Here is a 23,579-nt window from a genome sequence, read left to right as displayed (position 1 = left end):
CAGCAGCAGAACCATCTGGTTTTTGTTGTTTTTTAGGTTTGGGGGCCACACCCATGGTTTCTGGGGGCTGCCCCTGGCTCAGTACTTTGGGGATCATGCCAGGCAGTGCTCAGGTTAAGGGGGGGGAATCCCTATGATGCCAGAAGTTGAACCCAGGTCTCCTGCCCGCCACGCTCAGGCACCAGCCCTTCCTGCTGGCTCCCGGCCCCAGCAGCACCGTCTTAGGTGGGGGAGGTTAATGGAAGCCCAGCTCCTTCGCAGTGGGAATTGGGGCCGAGAAGAAGGGAAAAGTTTGAATTGAGGAAACAAGAGCTCCTTGGCAGTAGTAGGGATTGCTGGAACAGCGCTATTTTTAGCATTGTTGAGATGATCTATGGGCCGGTTGCAAAAGCAGAGTAAACAAAAGAATCACTTCAAGTTCTCCAGGGAAAAAGGGGGCCCCGTTTTTTAAGAGTCTTAAAAGGGTTAGAAACTTGTGGCTTCTGCTCCTCCCGCTCTGTGGACCTGCCCAGTGTCCAGCCTGGAGCAGGTGCCAGGGGCTTCCTGGCCACAGCCCCGCCTCTGTGAGGGGACAGTTGAGCCCGCGCGATGGCAAGTGAAGCCCCACAGTGCGTTCTGAGAGCCCGCGAGGACGGGGGTGCAGCAGGGCTGGGCCCACAGCATGCCCAGGCCCTTGCCCCGACAGCGCAGCCGAAATCCTTGCCCCAGCCCCTCTGTTGTCACTCACAGCTAGAATTTTGCAAGAACAGAAAAGCATCCAATGTGAGTGGCCGTCGGACAGCCCCCCTGTGTGTGCGTGCATGTCCGCTGGCCAGCCGTGCCGTGTCCTAACTCCAGGTGTGGGGTCAGGCTGAGGAGGAAGAGGAGACACTTGGGTGCTTTAGCATCCACAAGACATCCCCCCTTCCACCACGAGGGACGGGGTGCATGGGTTGCACAGTGGGGTCTGCCCGGTGGACCCCCACGCTGCTGAGAGGCAGAGACGGAGGGAGCCCAGGCCTGGCCCCAGGCTGCCATGTTTGTGCACACTTCAGAACTGACCTCAGCCCACAGCCGCTCCCCCGGCAGGAGCCCGCTGTTTAACATTCCTGAAGAGACAGCGTGGACGTGTTTTCCCCGCTGCAAGTTGTTTTTCAGAGACTCCTGGAGTCGGAGTCTTGCTGAGGCCCGCATCGAAGTCTCCTCCGCTGGGCAGGACCCGCCAGGCAGAGGGGTACTTCCGGCCAGGGGCCAGGGGCCTCTAGCAGGACTGGGCAGGTGCCTGCTCAGAGCCGATCCAAGGCCAGCTGGGGGCCCTCGTGCCGTGGTGGAGGCATGGCAGGGTCGTGCCCTGGGAGGGGAAAGGGCTTGGCAGCTCCCCACTCTGCCCACCCGGCCCCCAGGCACTTGGGGCTCACTGCAGGCACAGCCCCCGCCGTGCCCCTCACCCAGCTGCAAACAGAGTGGGGTGGCGCGGCCTCTAAGTGGACATGGGAGTGGGAGTGAGGGGCTGGGAGGTGGCTCTGTGTGTAGCCCTGGGCACTGTGGGGAGTGACCAGAAGCAGCACAGAGGCTTTGTGGGACCCGTGCCTCCTGGGATTCAGCGATTCTCAGGGTGGGCCACCCAGCCTGTGAGGTGTGGGGCGGGGGTCTCTACACCAGGGAGCCTGGCCATAGAGGGTGGGGCCCTGTGTGGGACCCGGCAGAGAGGGGGCCCTAGGGTGTGGCTACCCCCTATCTGCTATGTCCTGGGCTTCCTCCACCGGGCTGGGCCCTGACCACGAGCCCCGGGGCTGGAGAGTCACATGCATCACCCCTGTTAGCCTGAGGTGTTCGAACAAGCCCCAGACCGCAGAGTCAGGGTCGAGGGGGAGGGCGGTGTCGAGTCCAGGCCCTGTGCCCATGGGTGCTGGTGTGGCCAGGATGAAATGAGCTGTCACATCCCCTGTTGGGACTGGTGGGGAGGGGTGTTCATGGGTCTCCCTTCCCTGGGCACCCGTCTCTCCCACCCTTCGCCCATCTCTGCCAGGCTTTTCTTGGGTATCTCTTGCTCCAGGTAGTGCCTTGGTACCCTTGCGAGTTTACAGAGAGAAGATGGCCTGTCTTCCACCCCCCCACCCAAAAAAAAAAAATCTTTTGCAGCACCCTAAGCTCCAGTTGAAGGTCCAGGAAAGTGTGGCTTCCTGAGGCCGTGGACAGGGGTCATGTGCGGTTTCCTCACATGGAAACTCGAGTGAGGGGCCCGGGCTCTGGGCTCCTTGTGTGGATTCTTGCCCCTCTAGAGCCTAGGACTGAAGGCGCCCCTGCCCACAGGCTCCTGTGTGGGCACCTGGGGGCTGCAGGGAGACAGGTCCGCCTGCCCTCGTGCTCGCTGCTGGCAACTTCCTGGCCCCCTTCTGACCTCAGCGTCCCCCTCTTCAGAGGCTGGTGGGGTGAGGTCAGTGATTTTCCAGCTCTTTTTTCCAAAAGAGCCCTTTCACGGCATCCGCAGGGAAACATGAAAGGTGGGTCCTCCTGCGGACAGGAAGGGCTGGACCCCACCTGCCACACCCGCTCCCCCGCCAGAGAACGGTCTGGGCTCTGGAGAGCTGGAGGCCCCCTGCCACCTCTCCCCATTTCCCCGAGCTCCCCACTCTCCCCCTCTCTCCTCTCCCCACCCCTGTCCCCTCCACCTTTCACTTTTGGAAAGTTGGACCAGGAAGCCTGTGAGAGCTGCGCTGGGTTTAAAATCCAAACCAGAGCTGCAGGCTCCTGTGCCCGCCTGGTCTCCATGGAGACAGGTGTGGCTGCCCAGGGCCCCTGGCCAGGCCCCTGCCCTCTTCTGCCTGGCGCCCACGTGATCCCAGGCAATATGTCAGCATTTGTAAGACTCTGTTTCTTCATCAGAGCAGACCCCTCCAGAGGGCCGTAGAAGCTCGGAGGAGAGTAAACAGGAGCCGGTGTGGCTGTGGGGCTGAGGCGGAGGGCACAGGGTGCCAGGCTCACGTGGGCAGGAGAAGGCGAGATGGGCGGGGAGGGGCTTTCATTAGAAGGCCCCTCGAAGTTGGTGCCGGAGCTCGTTTGACTAGAGACACAGACTTTGAGACTGGGAATGTGGCTTGTCAGTAGGGCATGTGCCTTGCGTGTGGTGTGCTGGGACCCAGGGCTGGATCCTAGCACAGCCCAAACCAAGAAATTGGACTCCTGGCCTGAAAATATGTGCGCAGGGCCTGAAATGAGGGTGTGACGGAGCAGGTGGTACTTCCCCTCCTCCCCCGCCCCCCACCTGTCATCCAAGGCAGCAGGGACTAGCAGACTGTCCTGCCGTGCATGCACACACGCACGTACTCATTTGTCTATGTACGCACACAGACATGCCTGTGTGTGTGCATGCATGGCTATCCGTGTGCACACTCACATGCATGTGTGCAAGCACACATGCGCATGCAGCCGGCAGGAGCTAGGGGCTGCCCTGCCCTTGCCCAGGCAGAACCCGCCAGCCCGTGCATGAGCTGAGCTCAGCGGCAGGCTCTCATTGAGAAGGAGCCAGATTGTGGGGGCCCCTGTGCCTTGGTACTGGGCGGCCCATCTCCAAGTGCCGCTCAGAGGAGACCACCCCCCCGCCCTGAGATCACTGCCCTCTGCTTCGCTGCTGTCAGGCTGGCTGGGAGCACCCACCCCCAGGCTGAGCCACTGGCAACTCCAGGCAGCCCTGTCTGCGTCTCAGGGCTTGGGGGACCCCCCTGCGGGTGGCTTGGCAGCCAGACCACAGCCGCCCGCCCCGGGCTGACCCTATGGGGTGCAGGGGGCATGCTGGTCATGGGGAGCTCTCTGGAGCAGGGAAGGGGTGCCAGCACGGGACGGGGAGGGAGGGTGTCGTGCCCTTGTGGCTCCAGGAGACATTCACCTGCAGTGTGACAGCCATGGGCCTGCACGGCCTGTGCAGTGGGGTCTGAAGCAGGAGTACTTATAAGTGGGGTGGGGGCCACTACTCCCAGGGTCGGGAACCCCATCTGTTTACGCACAGTAGGGGCAAGAGTGGGGTGAGGTCAGCAGTCCAGCCTTTGGTCACCACTGAGTTTGTCCCAGCAGATGTGGGGCAGAGCTCTTGTCTATGGGGCAGGCCCGGGCGGGTTTGCCCCCTTTCTGACTGATGCTGTGGGGAAACTGAGGTTTCCAGAGCTGCCCGGGCAGGAGAGGGCAGGGGGCTCGAGTCTGCCGGAGAACCCGAGAAGGGTGCCCTGAGCCCCCCGCCAGCTCCAGCACGAGGAGCCCACGGCACCTGTGGGTCCCTGGGCGTCCCTGCCACCCGCCACCCGCTGGAGCAACCCGCGCCCACCACGGCCCCTCACGTGCCCCAGAGGCAGTGGGGGAGCCGTCCTAGTTTTCTCGCGGGCCTGTGTGTCAGGAGGGACTTTTCTAGGATGTGGGCACCCTGCCGGAGATGAAACGGAAGCAGCCCAGCGGCCCTCCAGAGGACGGGCCATTGAAGCCTGGACAGTGGCTCCCGTTTCCTGCCCTGTGTGGGGGCGGCCCGATTCTGCAGAGACTCTCCTGGGCCCTGTCAGGTCAGACCGCAGGCCCCGGCTCACCCCCAAAAGGCCCTGATGCTGCTGTACGCCCCCGCCCCCCGGGCTCTGCCTGGCTTGGCTCTCGGTCCCTGTCCCCCTTCCTGGGGACATCAGCCTGTGGCACGCACAGGGCACCCCCACCCCGGTCCCGCTTCTCCTCCCTCTCTGCTCAGCTCCAGCCTAGACCAGAAGCACACGCAGGCTGAGCCATGCCAGCCCACAAGGGTCCTGCACCCGGGACCAGGATGCCCTCTCTCAGTGTCCCTCAGGGTGTCCACTTCCCCTCCGGGAGCTCCGGGGCGGGGCACATACTTGCTGTGCACATGTGGGGGTGCCACCGGCCCAGGCACGGCGGTCCGCTGAGGCAAATGCACCCCGGGCCTGAAGGACGGTGTTCCTGGACGGGGGCAGACCAGGAAGGTCACCTCGCTGTCCCGTTTCGGGGCCATCAGGTGAGCAGACGGGATCAGGGTGGCCCTGGGGAGCAGTCAGACGCAGGCCAGGTGGGGTGCTGGGCAGGCAGAGGCCGCCTGGGACATGGCGCTGAGAGCTTGGCTGGCAGGGAAGGGAAAACACACAGGCTGGCAGAGCCCGCGAGCCCGGGGCAGCCTCCGGCTGGCACACTCCCAGCAGAGGTGGCCGAGCCCGCGTCACAGAGCCTGGTCCCACGGCGGGGAGGCAGGCCCGCAGCCAAGCTGTGCTCCACCCTGCCGGCGGCTCCGAGCTCCAGCCTCAGGGCCCAGCTGCGCACTCCGAGAAGCAGCATCCTGGCTCCAGGACCCGGCGGGTGAGTGGAGAGGAGGCAGGAGCCCGCCCCCTCGGTCAGCTCCACTCTTGAGAAGGGATGGCCACACGATGCCCCGGCCCCTCTGCCGGCCGAGCCTGTGCCACCCGGAGCGGGCCGTGTGGGGTGTTTGCATGAGCCCCGTCGATGGTGTGTTTCTAAGGAGGGCGGCGGCCCCTTGGGGAGGATGTCCTGCCAGGACGGTCAGAACACGGCAGGAGAGGTGTGAGCTAGTCCTGCGCCCCCACTGCCCGCCCCGTGGTCCCCGCAGTCAGTGTACTCACGAACCCTCTCTGTGCTCCCCGCTCGCTGCGCTCCTCGAGCACCCAGGGCTGGAGCCACTCCTGGGCTGGCTCCGCTGACCTCCCACTTTCCTCTCCCCCTCGGTCCCAGGAGGTGGGTCCTGCCCACTGGACAAGGCTGTCACCCCGTCTCCGTCCTCTGGCTCCTCTGCACTTGGGTTACCGATGGTCCAGGGTCCGGTTGTGGGAGAGCTCACCGCTCCCTCTGCAGCCGCGGGCGTGCGCACAGCCTGGGGGAGAGCAGCCCCCCAGCCCCCAGTAGCAGACACCCAGAGCAAAGGGGGGCGGCCAGAGCCTGTGGTGGGTGGGACTGTGGGAGCTCTAGCCATCCGGCTTTCTGGCAGGAAATGGGGACGCCCTTGTGACTGCCGGGGGACGCTGGGTGGACAGAAGCCGGGGTGTGAAGGGTCGGCACTGCCCAGGAAAGGCGCTTGTGGGAGAAGGGATGTGCCAGCATGAGTGCTGGGGAAGGTCTGAGGCCTGTGGCCTCACCAGTGCCCTATGCACCCCCTTCTGGAAGAGCCCACCAGGGCCCTGCCTGGCAGGGGGTCTCAGGCAGGTGACTCCCTGTTGTCCCTGACACCACCGTCCCCCTCTCCGTGGTGACCCCTCCCCCCGGTCCTGGAGCTAGAAGCAGTGTCCACCTACAGAGAGGCCTGCCTTGCTAGGCGGCACCCCCAGAATGCCGGCTTCCTTTTTAGGATACATTGGAAGTCTCCTGAGAGGCTGCAAGTCAGATAGCTCCTGCCCCGATCTAACATCAGCTCATCGTGCTCCAGGGTGCAGGGGTCTTATCTGCAGGCCAGGACCAGCGTCCCCCTAACATCAGCCTTTCTGGGGCACTTCCTGGCGTGGGGGGTGGGCGGACTCTCACTGTGACTGACAAAGCCAGGAAGCAAAAGGTTGGAGCATCACCCCCAGCTCCAAGGGACACCGGGGACACCCCAGTTCCTGGGTTGTGTGGACCTCCCTGGCCTGGCTTCTGGGGTCCTGACCCCATTGAGACCCCATTGAGCTGCAGGTGTTCCCAACCTTCTAGGCCCTGCCAGGGGGAAGCCCAGAGGTGAGAAGTAGCGTCTTTCCCCGGCAGTGGTCCTCTGTCAGGCGTGGCCAGGCACTGTGCAGGTCCGAGCCCACTTGTCTCTCAGCATGGGGAGCCTGGGCTTTGGAGGGCACAAATCTCTGGTTCGCTCTGGGTTCTGTTGAGAGCCAGCCCAGCAGAACCCACTGACCAGCATTCTCAAAGCCCTGGTGGGGGGAAGGGGGCTGGAGCAGTATACACAGTGGGTGAGGTGCTTGCCCTGCACACAGTCAACCCAGGTTCAGTCCTCGGCACTGCATGCTGCCGCCCAAGTACCGTCGGGAATAATCCCGGAGCACTGCTGGGTGTGGGCCCCCTCCCCCAGGGGCCCCAGGGTTCATGGAGGGTTGTCACACCTCCCCCATTTGGAGCCTCAGTTCCCAGCCTGTCAGCGAGGATAGTGCCACCTCACGGGAGAGGTGCAGGGAGCAGACCCCCTGCTTTCCGTAGCTGGCTGGCAGGACACGGGGCTGCTCTGGGGGGAGCCATGCACCGCTCCGCCGTCTCTTCCTGGCCTAGGTGTGATGTGCTCGTGTGACTGCAGCCTGCTCTGCTGTGACCCCATCTTGCAGGAAGTGGATAGGCTGCGGTGAGGCCAGGGACCATGCATCGTGCTGGAGCTGCCTCTGCCCAGCCCTGGTTCTCCAGGCTGTGACGTCCCCCCGCTGGAGGGGCACATTGGATCTGGTGCCTCTAAAAGGTGGTAGTTGGGGCTGGTGACAAGGTGGCAGACCCTTGTAGGCAGGAGCCAGCCTGGGTATTTAATAGGTGGACACTAGCCATTTCAGGCAGGTGTTCCTTAGACCAGTGTCTCCTGGATAGCGGTCAGGGACTTTGGGTCTGGGAGGGGCGTGTGGAGGGCCAGGTCAGTCCCCACCTTTGCTCACATAGCAGCTGAGCTGAAGGATCACCTGGGGGTAGCTGTCCCTCCAAATTGGGGGGAGGGGTCTGCTGTGGGGCCAGTAGCCCTCTCCTCTCTGCAAAGCTGTTTGAGGCTGACAGTTTGCGGGATGCAGAGGCTGAGGGGGACCCTGATCTACCTGGCTCCTGCTCGCCCCACCGCTGCCTCAGCCCAGCTGGGGAAATGGGGGCTGGGGAGGACATCTTCCTTCCGGAATCCCCCCCCCCCCCCCCCCGGCAGTTACTGGGAGAGTCCCTGCAGCCTTCCCCCCACACACACACCGTGACGGTGACGGTGATGGTCTCCGGACCCTGCCCTCCAGGGGCCCTATGTGGCCCGGCTCCAGGGGGCGCAGTCACGTAGCTCCCGAGGGCCGTGCAGGATGGAGATGGGGCGACGCGGCTTGGCCCCTGCCAAGCCCCGGGGCCGCCGGGACGCGCCGCCCCCCACCCCCAGTTCCCCGAGGGCCGCGCCCACCCGCCCCCCGCCGGGCCCGCGTCCAGGCCGTGCGGGCGAGCGTGTGTCTGCGCCCCGTCCGTCCGGCGCTGCCCGCCCCGCCCCGGCCCGCCGCGAGCGAGCGAGCCTCCGCGGCCAGGGCCCGCCGCCCGCGCTCGCCCCGCCGCCCAGATGCCACGGCGGAGCCGGCGGGTAGGAGCTCGCCCGGGCGGGGGCCGCGGCTCCGAACTTTGCGCGCCGGGGGCCGGCTTCCCCGCCGCCCCTCCCCGACCCCCGCCGTGCCCGGGCCCCATCCTCCCGGGCGGGCGGGCGGGCGCGCGGGCGCGCGGGGGTGTGCGGAAGCGAAAGCCGCTCCCCCGCCCCGCGGCCGCCGGCCCGGCAAGTTGGCGGCGCGACGAGGAGCTGCTGCGCGGGGCGCTCCCGGGGATGGTGAGCGGGCCGGCGGGGTGGGCAGCGGCCCCCGCTATAAATAGCCGCGGCGCGGGGGCGGGAAGCAGCTGCCCCGGGCCGGGACCGCGCCGGGCTCTGCGGCGGGCTGCGAGCGAGCGAGCGAGCGGGGCCGGGGCCCGGGCCGGGGGCGCTGGCGCACGCGCCCCCTCCGCCCCCGCGCCGCGCACTTAGTTGTTTGGCCGTTTCTGCTTTTTTCTTCTTCTTTCTTTCTTTCTTTCCTTCCCCTGGGAGGGGGAGGGGAGGGCAGCCGGGCGCGCCGTCTCAGCCGGCTGCAGGCTGCTCCCGGGCGGGCGCGCGCCGAGGCCCACTGCAGGCTCCCCCCGGCTCCTGCCCGCGCCGGGGACGCTACCTGTGGCTGGCCCGGGAATCCCTCCTGGGCAGCGCAGCCGGGACCGCGCCGGGAAGGAGGGCAAGGGCGCCCCTGGCGGCCAGAGAGGCCCCCGAGGCGTCTGCCGGGGTTGCTGCAGCACTTCCTGCCCCCAGAGGTGTTCTGTCGCGCTGGGCCCCGTGGAGCGTGCCCCCTCCCTCCCTCCCTCCACCCCCGATCTTAGGTCTGGAGCAGGGGCTGCGGGTGCTCCGGGGGTGACCTGCTACTCAGACCGGCGCCAGCGTCCCCCGGGCTTTGGAGCAGGGCCACTAAGAAGGGGGTTGGCGTTGTGAGGGCCAGGGGTGGAGGGTGTGGGCACTGGGTACTGCTTTGCCAGGGCTGGCTGTCTGTGGCACCCACCTCACTGGGAGGCAGGGGGAGGAGCCAGGTGGCAGGGCTGCAGGTGCCCACCCCTCCGAGGAGTGAGTGATGTGGGGCAGGCACAGGGCACACACCCTGTGGGGGCACCTCCACCGTGCCCCGGGGGGCCAGGGGCGCCAAACCTGCGCCTTAGCGCCCTCTCTCACGTGGTCTTGCTCTTGCGGAGGTTTATCTGGCTTTGTCAGGTGGCTCGTATCTTTCCAACACCCTGCCAGCTGCTGCTGCCCCAGGCTGCCCCTCCCTGGCCCAGCTGCCCTGGAACAGCCCAGAGGGAATTTGGGGGCTTCTCTCTGGGGGAACTGATCCCCTCGCTCTGGAGGCCCCCCCACTCTGTCCCCAGGAGGCAGCTGGCCTCAGCTCCCAGCACCTCTGCAGCGCCCGCCCCCTGCTCTGGGGGGGGTGCCAGCAGGCTCCCGCCCTCGCCTGCTGGAGTGCTGAGTCACCACTGCCCATGCCAGGGAGGGGGGGCTGCAGGAATCCCTGCAGGGGGTGGGGGCAGGGGGTGCTCCCGGCCGTGTGCTCTCCGACCAGGCAGCCCTTGCTGAGCTGCAGTGCTGCCGTGAGGCTGGCTCAGACCAGGCTCCCCCATCCCGCCTCTGAGGGCACCCCAGCTTGCTCTGCACGCCCACCTCATTGGTCCGTGAGGGGAGCCTTCCCCAGTGCCCTGGCGGTCACGGTGCTGACACCACAGATGCCCACCTAGCAGGCGGCCGGATGAGTCAGGGGAGCCCGCGGGGGTACACAGCGGCCTTTCCGGTGACAGGGAGGCTTGGCCCGGTCGGGGAAGCTCCCTGGCTGTCTCCAGCACTTAGCCTCACCGGGGCAGCAGCTGTGTCTTTGTCCTGCTTGTAGAAATCCTCCTGGGGGGACACGGGAGTCTCCCCCATCCATGGGGTCCCCAGCCCTGGGGGGCTGCAGCTAGTGTGAGGGGCCTAGGCGGGCAGGGGCTGTCCCCCACTGCACTCAGGCCAGCCATGCGTCTCCCGCCCTGCCCACACTGGCATCTCCAGGGCGCGCTTTGCCCTCGGGAGCTGGTGGCTGTGCCCTCCGAGGGCTCAGAGGAGTCCAGAGTGAAAGGTGCAGGGCGGGGAGCCCAGCGTGGGCAGGGCCCCATCCCGGTGGACTGGAAAGGGCCGTGCCTGACTGGGCCGGCTGCGGAGGTGTAGAATCAGAGAAGGGGCCCCGCCCTCTGGGAAGAAGCCCCCCGACCTCAGTGAGGGGAGACAGAGTGAGCTCCAGGGCAGGGCCCACCGCAGCTGTCTCAGCGCCAGCTTCGCCCTGCCCGTCCCTGCCCCCCAGGCGGGCCCCGTGTGAGTGTCCAGTGAGAGACTAGCCCAGCAGCACCCCGTCCACTGATTCGGCCTTCTGCCTCCCAGGAAGGCCCCAGGCCCTCAGCACCATGGCCGGCCACACCCTCGTGGCCCCCGAGCCGGCATCTCCCCACTCAGGACTCTTGGCCCTGGCGCAGTGGGCGGGGTGGCCGAGGCTCTGGGGGCCGAGGGTCGGGAGGGTTGAGTAGCTGGTATCGAGCGCCCGGCGCGCTCGTCTGGGCAACATGAATTATTCAGGTGGCTCTCGTCTGTCCTGACCTCGTCTGCCAGCCCGAAGCCCAGAATCACTCACTGGGCTGGGGGCATCGACTCAGCCGCTCCTCCGGATGAGGTGTTTGGCACGGGCGAGCGCTGAGCGCCTGCCCGGTGTGTGTCTGAGTGCTCTGGGGCACCAGCCAGCCCAGGGCAGCAGTGAGGTGGGCACCCACTGTCCCCCGCTCTGCTCCCCTCCCCGGCCACCAGTGCTGATTCCCGCCCTCTGTTGAGGGGACCCATCCCAAACTTCCCTCAGGGTCCCACCCTCCCACCCCCCGCAGCCCCACTTCTGTCCCATTCTCTGGGCAGCCCTCACCTGCCCTGAGGTGACGCCATGCCCACCGGGGTGAGTGGAAGGGTTCCTTGCTGTCGTGGGGACCTGCATCTTCTTCCCAGAAGGGGTCACCCCTCCCCTGCGCTGCCTTCTCCCCGATCCCTTGGGCCAGAGCTTAGTGCACCCCTCTTGTGACTGATGGTGCCGCCGTAGACTTGGGGGTGCAGTCCCGCCGGCTCTGGGGAAGGAGAAGGCCAAGTCTGGTTCCCCACAGCCCGAGGGGGCACTCTGGTGGCTGTGCCCCTGAACACTGGTTCCTTTTGATTTCCCCTGGGCCGGCCTTTGGGTCTGCAGGGCGCCCCGTTCTTTCCCGAGTGGGTGATGGCAGGTGGAGCCTGCTGGGAAGGGGGTGGGTCATTCAGGAACCCACCGGGCCTGAATCGTGCCATGCTCGTGGGACTCTGCAGGGTCGGTGGGGAGGGGGACAGTGAGGTGTCCTGGTGGTGCTGGCCCTCCCAGGAGTCTGCCCCTCAGAACAGGCCCCAGGGCTGCCCTGGGGGGTCTCAGCTAGAAGCTGCAGCTTTAGGCGGCTGTGGTGGGGGGTAGTCCCCCTGCCCCAGGCTCCTGCTGGGCTGCAGTGTGGCCGGGTCTGCTGGTCACGGCTTCCACCTGTCACGTGTGTGTGTGTGCCAGCAGCAGTGGGCAGGCACTCTGCCCTGGGAAGGGGCGCTGGAGGAAGGGCCGGGCCAGAGAGGGGAGCCCCGGGGGTGGGGTGGGGGTGCACGTGAAGTCGGTGGGCGATGCCCAGGCCCTGGGAAGCTGGCAGCAGACCCGCCCCCGTGCCTCCTGCTTGCACCGGAGCGAGGCATTGCCTGGCTGCACCCCTCCGTGAACAGATGGCGCCCCGCCTCCACGTGCCTGCCGATCCTCCCGTGTCAGGCCCAGGCTGGGGACGCCCCGGTTTCTGGGGGCAGGGGGTGGGGGGTTAGGGAGGGGGAGGTGGTGTCCAGCTCGTTGGGCCCTTCTAGCAATCCCATGCCCTTGCAAGAAAAATCAAAACAAAATGGGGAAATGCCTCTTGGAGCAAGGGCCGAGGTTTGGGCTCTGCCCAGCCCCCGCCGTCTGCCAAGGCTGCGGTGCCTGCAACAGACGCAGATGTGTGTTCTCTCTGCCACCACCTCCTCGGCCCCCTTTTTCAAGGGAGAGAGGAGCGGCGGTCCTGCCAGCCCCCGGGAGCAGGCCGCCCACTCCCTGGGCTTGGCTGAAGCTGCCTTCCCAGCAGTAGGGCACCCTCCCCGCCACCCCCAGTGCAGGCCAGCGTGCGGAACCACAGCTTTGACCCGGAGCATTTGTTGGGCCGTGGGCAGAATTGTCTCCCCATCTCCCTTGGAGCCCTCCAGGCTTGGGGAGCTGAGGGCCGGCTTTCCCGAACGCAGAAAGTTCCTGTCCTTCCCGGGCACCTCGTCTGCTCTGCCAGGTTTGTGCCGGGCCTCTGGGGATCCCAAGCTGAAGCCCATCTGCTCTTGCCTGGCATGTACCCGCAGAGTGCCCCCACCCCCGACCGCACGAAGGGCTGCTCGCGCCCAGAGCCGGAGGTGGCGCCCCAGCCCGACATGGAAAGTCACAGTAGCGGGGGTGGGTAACCTGAGCCGGAGGAAGGGTACCAGCCCAGGTGGCTCGGACCTCAGGCTGGGGGGTCGACAAGGGCGGGCTGCAGCCACGAGGCCCTCACCTGCCCTGACCCAGCAGGTAGTTGGGGAGGGAGAGGAAGGAAGAAGTGGTGAGGTCTGAGCAGGGGGCAGGGAGAGGGACCCCACAAACCCTGGACCTGAGCACAGTATGCAGAGGGCCCTTTTCTAGTCAGTCCGCTACGCTGGGCCATGCCCCGAGTAGAGTCGTGCCCCAGCTGTGGGGGCTGAAGGCAGGCGTGGGGGCTGGCAGGTGGGTTTGGTTCCAGGCACCCCAAATGCCTCGGAGCCTGGCAAGGTGTGGGCCTGACTTCTGAGCTTCCTTTGACCCCCGCCCCTCGGCCCAGGGGTCGGTAAGGCCTGTCCCCTGCCCTCCCGCACCCACCACCGGGCGCAGTCTGAAGGAGCCGTGAATTCTTCATTCTTCATTCACCCTCCCTGCCTGCGTCTTGGGTGGGTGCTCCTCAGACAGGGAGCTTCCCTCGTCCCAGGAGCCCTTCTCAGGGGGTGGCGGGTATGCGTGTAGGAGTGAGGTCGGTGCCCCCCGCTGACCCCTGCAGTGCCTGGGCTGCAGTTTCAGAACAGCCTCAGGCAGGTCTGCTGTCCTGGCAGTTTGGAGAAGAGCCGGTGGCCAGGTGGGAAGGATTCGTCCTGCCCAGCTGCCGTGTTGTAGGGGGGACGATGGCCTCACTGGGTGCCCCCCGTGGTGTCTGCCAAAGGGCCAGGCTCACCCCCACCTCCTCCATCTTCGTCTCTGTCCTCACACCTGGGGCAGGTGCCAGGCCCGTCCTGCCCACTGGTGCAGTTGCAGGAGCTTCCCAGGCTGTCCCTGGGACAGCTGAAGCCTGTGCGTGGGGGAGGGCGCAGCGCTGGTGTGTCCGTGCCTCAGCCCCCGTCACCCCGCTTTGCCTGCAGAGGGGACAGCAGGGCAGCAGGTGCGTCGTCTGGCCAAGGGTGGAGGATGGCTGTTGGCCACCACCAGTCCACTGACCTGTCCAGGGGTGCCCTCCATGTTCAATGAGTGCCATGGGGACTCCCCACTCCGCCAGGGAGCCCTGGAACCACGCAGGGTGCCACACACTGTCACCAAACACCGCCTGCCCTGTTGGCGGCTCCATGCGGGGGAAGTGGTTTTGCTCAGAGCCTTGGTCCATGCAGGCCCAGCTGCTCCCCATTTCCCGGGCTCCCAGGGCAAGCGTGTGCCATGGGGGGGAGGGGGCAAGGAGATGGGGTGCCGGCACTTGCCACGGCGAGAGCCTCGGTGTGACCGCGCCGGACCAGCGCGGCCATTCTCACGCGCACCCCGTCCACCTCACAGGGCATCTGGCGGATCCCTGTGGACGAGATCGACCGGCCGGGCAGCTTCGCCTGGCACATGAACCGCTCCATCGTGCTGCTGCTCAAGGTGCTGGCCCAGCTCCGGGACCACAGCACCCTGCTGAAGGTGTCCTCCATGCTGCAGCGGACCCCGGACCAGGGCAAGTGAGTGCAGCCCCCCAGGGCCTCCCCGCACCAGCCTCCAGGACGCCCCCCACAGCAATGCTGTGAGCATGCTGCCCTTCAGGGCCTGTGCCCCCCAGCCTCCACCCCTGACTCCTGGCTCTCAGGGGTACCCTTCGGTTCTGGGAAACATCGCGGTGATGGATAAAGGCCCATGATAACCGTCCTGGCAAGGGGCCTGGCCTCCGATGTACCCACAGTCTCTCTGCAGAGACAACAGACGTGGCACGGATATCACCATGGCTGCCACTCAGTGATCGGGGGGTCCCGGCATGCACGTGGGGTCTGCCCTGCTCCTCTGTGCGGCCCCGGCTGCTCTTGCTTCTGTGCCCTCTTCACTCTCATGCCCACAGTTACGGCAGGAGCTGGAGCCCAGTGGGAGGGCAGGACGCCATCCTCAGCTCTCCCTGAGCCCCCCGACCCCTTGCTGCTAGGGTGCGTGGCCAGACCCCGAGGCCCCAGACCAGCCTGGAGGGAGCAGACTCTGAGCAGGGCCACTGGGCAGGCAGGCGGGTGGGCTGTGTGAGGGCCGCCGTAGGCAGCGCTGTGGTGTGACTGTGCCGTCCCCTCCACCCACAGGAAGTATTTGCGAGATGCTGACCGCCAGGTGCTGGCACAGCGGGCCTTCATCCTCACTGTGAAGGTGCTGGAGGACACGCTGAGCGAGCTCTCCGAGGTAGGCAGCCTGCGCTGGGCCCTCCCTGCGGGGACTGTCGGCCTCCCCGGCCATCTCGGTACGTGGCTCCCAGGCTGTTCCCTGAGCGTTGGCCTCCCACCGGGCTCCCTGTCCCCGCAGCTCGTACCCATGGCCCACAAGGTCAGACTCAGAGCTCGCAGGGGGCAGCTCGGCCCCAGCACCACACGCTGCCTGTCCAGGCTGGTTGGGCCTTGATGGACGGAAGGGCTCCACAGGGCACCCCTTCTGGCCCCTGCCAAGGGTCGTGTGCAAACCAGGCTGGGCCGGTTCTGGAGCAGGGAGTACCTTCGGGCCCGGGAGTTGCTGCCCACCTGAGCTTTGGCTTCCGCCCTCCTCTAGGAAACCGAGCGCCCAGGACCCAAGGCCTGTGGCGGCCCTGGAGCCAGGATGACCACCGATGTCTCCCACAAGGCCAGTCCCGAGGAGGGCCAGGAGGGCCTCCCCCATCCTAAGAAGCCTCCTCTGGCTGATGGCTTAGGGCCAGGGCCAGAGCCCGGGGGCAAAGTGGGCCCCCTCAACCACCGGCCTGTGGCCACCGATGCCGGGGACAGCACAGACCAGGGTGGGGAACGGAAGGACAAGGAGAGCCTCCGGGCAGGGCCCACGGAGCCCATGGACACGGGCGAGGCCACACGGCGCTTGGACACTGAGCGGACACCGTCCCTGGCCACGGGCCGCACCCCACGGGACCGGGGCCCCGAGAACCGGCCCACCGAGCTGTCCCTGGAGGAGCTGAGCATCAGCTCCCGGCAGCAGCCCAGCGCCCCCGCCCCGTCGCAGCCCGCCCCCGCCGCCACTGCCACCGCCAAGGGGGGCAGCTCCCTCGACGAGGCGCCCCCACGGCCCAGCCGCAAGAGGAAGCTCCTGGAGGACACCGAGTCGGGCAAGACGCTGCTGCTGGATGCCTACCGCGTGTGGCAGCAAGGACAGAAGGGTGCAGCCTGCGACCTGGGCCGCATTGAGAGGATCATGTCCGAGACCTACATGCTCATCAAGCAGGTGAGTGGGGCTCCTGCAGACCTCGCAGGCCCCTAAATCTCCTCAGAGTCCCCCAGTCCTCTCAGGCCCCTTAAACTCTTCGTCCCCTAGGACTCCCCAGTCATCTCAGTTTCCTCAGACTCCTCAGACCTTTCAGGTCCCTCAGACCCCTTCGTCCCCTCAGATTCCCCAGTCCTCTTAGTCCCCTCAGACCCCTTTGTCCCCTCAGGCCCCCCAGTCCTCTCAGGCCCCTCAGACCCCTTTGTCCCCTCAGACTCCCCAGTTATCTCAGTTTCCTCAGACCCCCAGTCCTCTCAGGCCCCTCAGTCTCCTCAGTTTCCTCAGTCTCCTCAGGCCCCTCCAGCCCCTCAGACCTCTCATACTCTTTAGTCCCCTCAGTCCCCTCAGTCGTGCTCAGTGATGTGACAGAACCAGCAGCAAGTCCTCCTCAGGCACTGGCAGGAGACTTGGTTCCTGGTGGACATGGGGAGTCAGGGAAGAGAGAAGCTGGTAAGGGCATGCACCCCACAAATGGAGCAGCAGGGGAGGGGTCTGCACTGGGCCTTAGAGGAAACGCAGACCCCACCACTACCCCCTCTTCTCTTGAGACTGCAGGTGCTAGGGGTCTTCCTCCGAAGTCCCTGCAGCTGTCAGGGGAGGAGAGCATGGTCCCTGTGTGTGGCCCGCTTGCCCACCCTTGGGGTGTCTGTTTAGAGTCACATCAGGCTTTCCCTGGACTGCCGCGCAGAGGGAGCATGCGCTGTGGGGTGCCTGTGGGCCGCCTCTCCCAGAAGTGCCACCACACGGGCTCTGGCCATCCCGGCTCCATCCACCCAGGCCTGCCACAGCCTGGTGGTCATTCCCACATGGCCTGCGTTCTGCCTGCCTGGGGCCAGGCTCCGGCTCCCCCACATCCAGCTAGCCTCAGCCCTGAGGGCACTGTGAGCACAAAGAGGGGGGCCGGCCTGCAGCCTGGGCCCCCTGACCCCTGCTTCTCCCCGGTAGGTGGATGAGGAGGCGGCCCTGGAACAGGCTGTGAAGTTCTGTCAGGTCCACCTTGGAACCGCGGCACAGAGGCAGGTAAGCCTGGCTGCCTATGCCCGCCGCATTGGGAAAGGGGCTTGGACAGCTGGGCCTGGGGCCCCAGGGAAGACCCTGACCACCAGCTGAGGGGACCTGCACAGTGGGTGGGGTCCTGGCAGGCCCAGACTCCACCCATGGACTGTGTGCAAAGGCTGGTAGTTGGCCAGCAGGGTGTAACTTCTTGACCCTGTTTGGGTATATTCGGCTCCCTGCAGCTGGCCTCACCCTCAAGTGCTCTGGTGGGACACCCTGGAGGCATCATATACCAGGAGTGAGTCCCTGGCAGGAGCCCGGGGTCAGGCCATGTCCTAGTGTCTCGGTGGGGTGCGGCCGGAGAGCCCCGCAGAGGAAGGACAGTTCCAAGGTGGCTCTAAAGGTAAAGCCACAGGAGCACCAGAAAACCCCAACAGTGTCTTCTCCCCTGGTCTGAGGTGGCGGGGAAAGGGGTCCCCGACTTAAAGGCCAAGAGCAGGGTGGGGGTCACCTCCCGGATGAGGAGAATGAGACCCCAGTGGCCCTGTGTCCAGCTGGCCCCTATCAGAGTTGGTTAGTGACCTCCAGGAAGACTAGGGGGAACAGTTGGTCAGGGGTCCGGGTACTGGGGGGGGCATGTCCATTTTGGGAGGTGGGGGTGGTCCCAGTCACCATGGCAGCCCTGCACACGTCAGGCAGGGCCGCTGCTCAGTGCTGTCCCTTGCACTGGGCACATTCCTGCAGGAGGGACACAGCATACATGGCAGGGCCCTCAGAGAGACCCCAGCTGCCCCCTGCCCTGCCCCCACATGGCATTCTCAGGAGCCAGCCCTCCACACAGCAAGGGACACGGGACACCTGAGACGCCCTGAGGTATCTCAGGCACCAGGGCCTGAGATCCCCGCGCTCCTGAGGGGACCCATACCCCTTGTCCTGGGACAGGGGGCGCTGACTCGGAGAGGCCAGGCGGCCAGGGGAACAGCGTGGACAAGGACACAGAGGCCGTGGTGGGGGCAGTGGGCTGAAGTGGCCAAGGCAGCGCCTCGAGGCCGCCAAGCTGACTCTGTCCTGGCTCAGCAGCTCCCTGGGACCGTCCCACCGGGTGCCTGGCACCTTGGAGTGCGACGCCCTGTTCCTGCAGCCCCCCTCTCAGCCGCAGCCCCCTTCCCTGTGAATCTGGGCCACTCACAGCCGGGGGTGAGCTGGGGGTGAGGCCGAGCGAAGGGCGGCTGTGTGCTGCACAAGCCCGTCACTTCCTTTCCCCCACAGTCCGCAGGGGACGCGCCCACCACCCCGAAGCACCCCAAGGACAGCCGAGAAAACTTCTTCCCTGCGGCGGCCGCCCCCACAGCCCCTGACCATGCCCCCGCGGACACCCTCCAGCGGCCCAGCGACCCCCACGCCAAGTCCCGCCCTGCGCCAGCATCCACTGCCACCACCACCGTCATCCCCTGCCCCCCGTCCATGTCCACCTCAACGCCAGACCTGTCCAGGGACTCCGGTCCTCCCCGGCCACCCAGGCCCGAGGCCGCCCCCAATGTGCCCTGTCTGGGCTCAGGTGAGTCCTCTCCCGCCCCCCAGGGGAATGGCCTGATCATCCCAGAGCTGGGACAAATGCGGCTGACCCGGGTCAGCCACTCGCCCGGGGTGGACACGTCTGTGGCCACTCTGGTCTCCCTCTCTGAGGTGCAGTGTAGCACAGTGACCTGCACGCCTGTGTCACAGTACTCCCGGGGGACAGAGCAGGAGCCCACGTTGGAGTCTGCGCCGACCCTGGCACACAGCTCCCACTTGTGCCGGTGACCCGCCCTCGCTGCCTGCCAGGCCAATGGGGCGGGGGGCTGGGGAGGACACCTGGTTCCTTTGAGCATCCGGAAGCCCCTGTGAAGAGCAGCCCCAGGGCAGCCGAGCCCCCACGCTCCGGGCAGGGACATTAGGACACACGTGGAAAGGTTCTCAGCCACCAGCGGAGGCACTTTCTGGTCTGTCCAGCCGGGAGATAGCGTCGCGCAGGGGCCCAGGAGCTGGGTCTCCTCGGTGGCCCGCCGGGTGCAGGTGCCTCCCAGTGTGGGATGCTCCTCCTGCGTCAGGGTGACAGGGAGTCACCGCCCCGTCACGTTGCTCTGAGAGGGAACTGCGTGGCAGGACAGAGCAGACAGACGGGGGCGGGGGGCGTTCCCTGTGTCCCCCCCGTTCTGAGCCTGCAGCACCGGGGAGAGAATCACTGCTCTGCGGACTGGGGCGCGTGTGGGAGACAGCGAACAGCGTGGCGGTTTGGGGGTGTCTTCAGACGGCGAGCGGGCCCCTGCCCGGGGAAGCCACCCTAGGCCGGGCTTCTGCCCAGCTCAGCAGGAGTCCCCGATCTCATAGTCTCCAGGTCAAGACCTCGGGCGCAGTCGGGTCTTGGAGACACCTGAGAAGTCGTGGGGCCTGTGTCGCCGAGTCTGTGCCGAGGGCCACCGCTGGTGCTGGCCCACCCAGAGGTGCTAGCCCTCGGGCTTCCTTCCCTCCTTCCCTCCGCAGCTCACCCAGCCCAGTGTCCCCCTTGAAGGGGCGTTTCTGGGGTCCCGGCCTCCTTCCCCCTCACTGCACTGAAGGGCCCTCACGGGACACAGGGGTGAGGACACATGCAACATGGACCTGGCAGTTGGGCCCTCCAGCCCGCTCTCTGCTGTCCTGCAACTTGCCCAGCGGGGGGGGCTGGGACCAGCCCTAAGGGGGAAGGGGGTGGTGTTCCTGCTTTCTAGAGCTTTCTCTTTGTGGGGGGTTTGGTTTGGAGGGCCACACGTGGTGGTGCTCAGGGCTTACTCTGGGGGGCCGGGGGTGTTCTGGGGGTTGAGCCCAGGTCAGCCACGTGCAAGGCAGTGCGCCACCTGCCCTACTGTCTCCCCAGCCCTCCGGAGCTTTCTAAAGGGCCAGCGTCGGGGCCAGGCTGCATCTGCTGCCGCTGGTCACCAGCGGACACAGGTTTGCAGGCACAGGGCGGGCAGGGCCCTCTGGCAAAGGCACGGGTGACAGGAGAAGGTGCAGGCCCAGAACTGAAGCTGGGGGGACAGTGCAGGGAAGGGGCCCAGCCCCAGCCTGTCCTGCCCTGCTCCCTCAGGGTGGCCCCACCGTCTTCCCCAGCCACGCAGAGGGGGTCCTCAAGCCCAGGCGCACCCCAGCATAGTGCAGTTCCACTGCAGACTCGGGGGGGCAACTGTCTGCTACTGTCTGTCCCCCCCCCAGGGGCCTCCGGGGCCACACATCTCTGCCTCCCCTCGACGGGACCTGGGGTGCTGACTGTGGCGCTGCTGGAGCAGTGCCCGGCTGAGAGGAGGCCAGGGTCGCCCGCACTGGGCGAGGGTGGGGGGATGGGGGGCAAGGAGGAACCTGAGTAAGAGTGCTGCCACCTCTCTGCTTGACCCACCGGGGCCAGGCTGGGAAAGCCTGCTTCTGCACAGTGCCGGCACCGCAGGGATGCTCACGGCCCACCAGCCCCGCGAGGGCAGCCACTCGCCCCGCCTGAAAGCCTCCTGACCCACGCACTGCTGGAACGGCGGACTCAGCCTGGGGCCAGGAGCAGGAAACAGAAAGTGAGGCCTCACATCGGCCCAGGTGCTCCAGAGACATCACCTTCCCTCACAGAAAAACTGAGGAGACAAAATAGTGAAGCGGAATTGTTTTATTGTGACGTGACAGAGAGAGTATGCAGCAGGCAAGGCGCTTGCCTTGCACGCAGCAGACCTGGGTTCAGTTACCAGCACCCGATCCGTTCCCCTGAGTCCCACCAGGAGCGATCCTTGAGTGCAGAGCCAGGAGTTAAGCCCTGAGCACAGCGGGCGTGACCCAAAAACAAAAACTGAAAAGAAAGAGAATCTTCAGCCTGAATGGGAAACCTAACTTCTCCGGCATCATTTAACATGAAGACCTTTATTTTCCTTACTGAATTAAATCAGTACCTTAGTTTTAAAAAATCAAGTAAGGAGGGGCCGGAGCGATAGCACAGCGGGTAAGGCGTTTGCCTTGCACTCGGCCGACCCGGGTTCGATCCCTGGCATCCCATATGGTCCCCCAAGCACCGCCAGGAGTAATTCCTGAGTGCAAAGCCAGGAGTAACCCCTGAGCATCACTGGGTGTGACCCAAAAAGAAAAAAAAAATCAAGTAAGGAAATCCATCAGGTTTATATACCAAGAGTATTTTGTATGTGTCCAAATAATTGAGATAGCTTAAGAACAAAGCTCAGAAATCATTCGCCAACAATGCAGAGTCCGCGGAGAGACGCAGATAAGAGGCCAGGGCAGTAGCACAGCAGGTGAAAGCACTTGCCCTGCACACAGCTGACCCAGCCTCAGCCCCCAGCAACCCGTATGGTCCCCTGAGCCCCACAAGGCGTGATCTGTGAGCAGAGCCAGGAGTTATCCCTGAGCACAAAAAAAGAGTTTGCTGCTGGGAGCTGGAGTGATAGCACAGCGGGTAGGGCGTTTGCCTTGCACGCGATCGACCCGGGTTCGATTCCCAGCATCCCATATGGTCCCCTGAGCACCGCCAGGGGTAATTCCTGAGTGCAGAGCCAGGAGTAACCCCTGTGCATCGCCCGGTGTGACCCAAAAAGAAAAAAAAAAAAAGAGTCTGCTGCTGGGACATTGTCAGGGAAGGTCTCTGAATTTTTGGTGGTCCAGCCTTTCTTTCCTCTTGAAAGGTCTGTTCTGGGGACCAAGAGAGGGGGTTCCCACTTCTCTGATTGGAGTCGTACCAGGCCGAATTCTGCACCTCCGAACAGGCTGGGGCTGGCGTCTCTAGTACTTCAAAACAAACTCATTGCAGCAGGGTGGGGGGCCTGCGGGGGCACGCCCCGGTGTCAGAAGGAAAGGGGTGGCCGTTGCAGGCAGTGGCCAGCGGGGTGAGCAGGGACAGGCTCCCCGGGAGCATAGGAGTCCCTGCTGGCCACCTTCTCCCCACTGGCAGGGAGCACCCAGGGATCCCTCTCATGTTGGGGAAGGGCTGTCGGGCCTGGGGAGCATCTCCCCGCCTGTCATAGGTCTCTGCCGGACACCCTGCCCCGCAGGCTTCTCCAGGAGGGACGGTTTTCCTGCCGTGGAGGTGGTCAGCCGGGTCCCCAGAGAGGCCCGGCAGGGACAGGGGGGTCCTCTAGCGGGTGGGGCAGCCCGGGTGTCCGTCCCACCTGTCTGGAGGGGGTGTCCAGTGTCTGGTGCCGACGGGGCTGGCTCTCCGGGCAGAGTTGGGCCAGTGTGGCAGCGGCTCTTGCCCGTCAGGAAGGCCGTGGAGGCCAGCGATGCTGAGTAACGGGCTGGCCGGCTGCCATGAGCTCCGTCCTCGCCCCTGGGGCCCCTCTGGGCCTTGGCACGACTGCACCCCGTCCCCAGCCCCTGCCCCGTGCCAGGGAAGGTGTGGCCTGCGGGAGGGCGTGGGGCCAGCCCTCTGCTCCGTCCACTTTGGCCTCCGTCGATTGGGTGGGTCGGGCTGGATCACCTCCCCATAAGCCGGAGGGAAGCCAGCCCGCAAAGGGGACCACGGTCGTCCCGGGGTCCCACCCACTGTGTCAGGTAGCCCAAGGTGGGAGCGGGATGATTGTCTCAAGGAGGCCCTGTGAGAGGGGGTGCTTGCGGAAGGACAAGCGCCCCTCCCCGGGGGTCTCTCCTGGCATCCTGGGGGCCCAGCGAGAGCCTCTGCACAGCTGCCCCGTGTCCCCACAGGGGAGGAGCTGCCAGGAGGGGCGGAGCCGAGCCCCAGCGAGCAGGTGAAGATGGCCCCCGAGGGTGCCCCGGCAGAGCTGCACTGCTGGGTGGCGGAGGCGGGCGCCGAGCCCACCTGCAGCCAGGGTAAGGCGGGAGCAGGCTCCTCCCCTGGGGTGGGGTGAGCGGGAGAGGCCGGCCGAGGCCTCTGCGGGGACAGGGCCGAGAATCCCACCCCCCAGTCCCCCGCCGTGCTCCCTTCCCCTACATCCAGGCAGGAGCAAGGCCCAGGGCAAAGCCCTGGTGTCACCCTGGGGTGCCTGCGTCCAGGGGCCGAGGGAGGGACGGGCTCAGGCGGGGGCGAGGACCGGGGCAGACAGAATGGGGGAACGGCTGGCCTGGGCCTCTGTGTCCAGGGCCGCACCCCGTCGCCTGTCTCTACCCAGCCGTTCCCACGTCTCCCCGGCAGCCAGGCCCCCTGGGGGCTCCTTGGAACCAGAGCGTCTCCGAGACCCCACTCGGCCCCGGAGGGCCTGACGCCAGCATGCGGGGGCCGGGCATGGGCTGCAGTCAGCCTCGCTCCTTTTAAAGCCATGGGGCCGCTGAGGAATGTGGCGGCCGGCCAGGCCTGCGGCTTCTGCTCCACTGCTGTGTGTTCCCGGGGCCGCCACCGAGGCGCCCTCGAGCCCGGGACTCTGGGCCTCCACATGCGCGTCCCGGGGCACAGACACCCGTCCTTAGGCATCCTTGCATGGGCGCAGGGATGCGACGGTGAACGTGCCCTGGCCTGGACGGCCCCACGGGGCAGGGGGGAGGGGCGCAGACGGAGGCCGTTGGAGGAAGCAGGGGTGGGGGCACCCAGGCTCACCCGCC

At 66.1% G+C, this 23,579-nt stretch overlaps 1 protein-coding gene across 4 annotated transcripts in view; it reads left to right on the top strand.

Moving 5' to 3' along the window:
- Positions 1–23,579, top strand: part of CABIN1 (calcineurin binding protein 1) — a 102,186-nt gene that overhangs the window by 77,861 nt on the left and 746 nt on the right. For all 4 annotated transcript variants that reach the window (XM_055118689.1, XM_055118692.1, XM_055118690.1 and 1 more), the window contains exons 31-36: positions 14,118–14,281; positions 14,879–14,975; positions 15,336–15,995; positions 16,980–17,054; positions 18,300–18,588; positions 22,728–22,853. In XM_055118689.1, the coding sequence (XP_054974664.1) occupies positions 14,118–14,281; positions 14,879–14,975; positions 15,336–15,995; positions 16,980–17,054; positions 18,300–18,588; positions 22,728–22,853 (1,411 nt within the window). The remainder of the gene's footprint in view (positions 1–14,117; positions 14,282–14,878; positions 14,976–15,335; positions 15,996–16,979; positions 17,055–18,299; positions 18,589–22,727; positions 22,854–23,579) is intronic.

The sequence above is a fragment of the Sorex araneus genome, chromosome 11, assembly GCF_027595985.1.
Source record: "Sorex araneus isolate mSorAra2 chromosome 11, mSorAra2.pri, whole genome shotgun sequence".
Taxonomy (NCBI): Eukaryota; Metazoa; Chordata; class Mammalia; order Eulipotyphla; family Soricidae; genus Sorex; species Sorex araneus.
The sequence above is the reverse complement of the archived record's forward strand: the minus strand, read 5'-3'. Positions and strand labels throughout refer to the sequence as shown.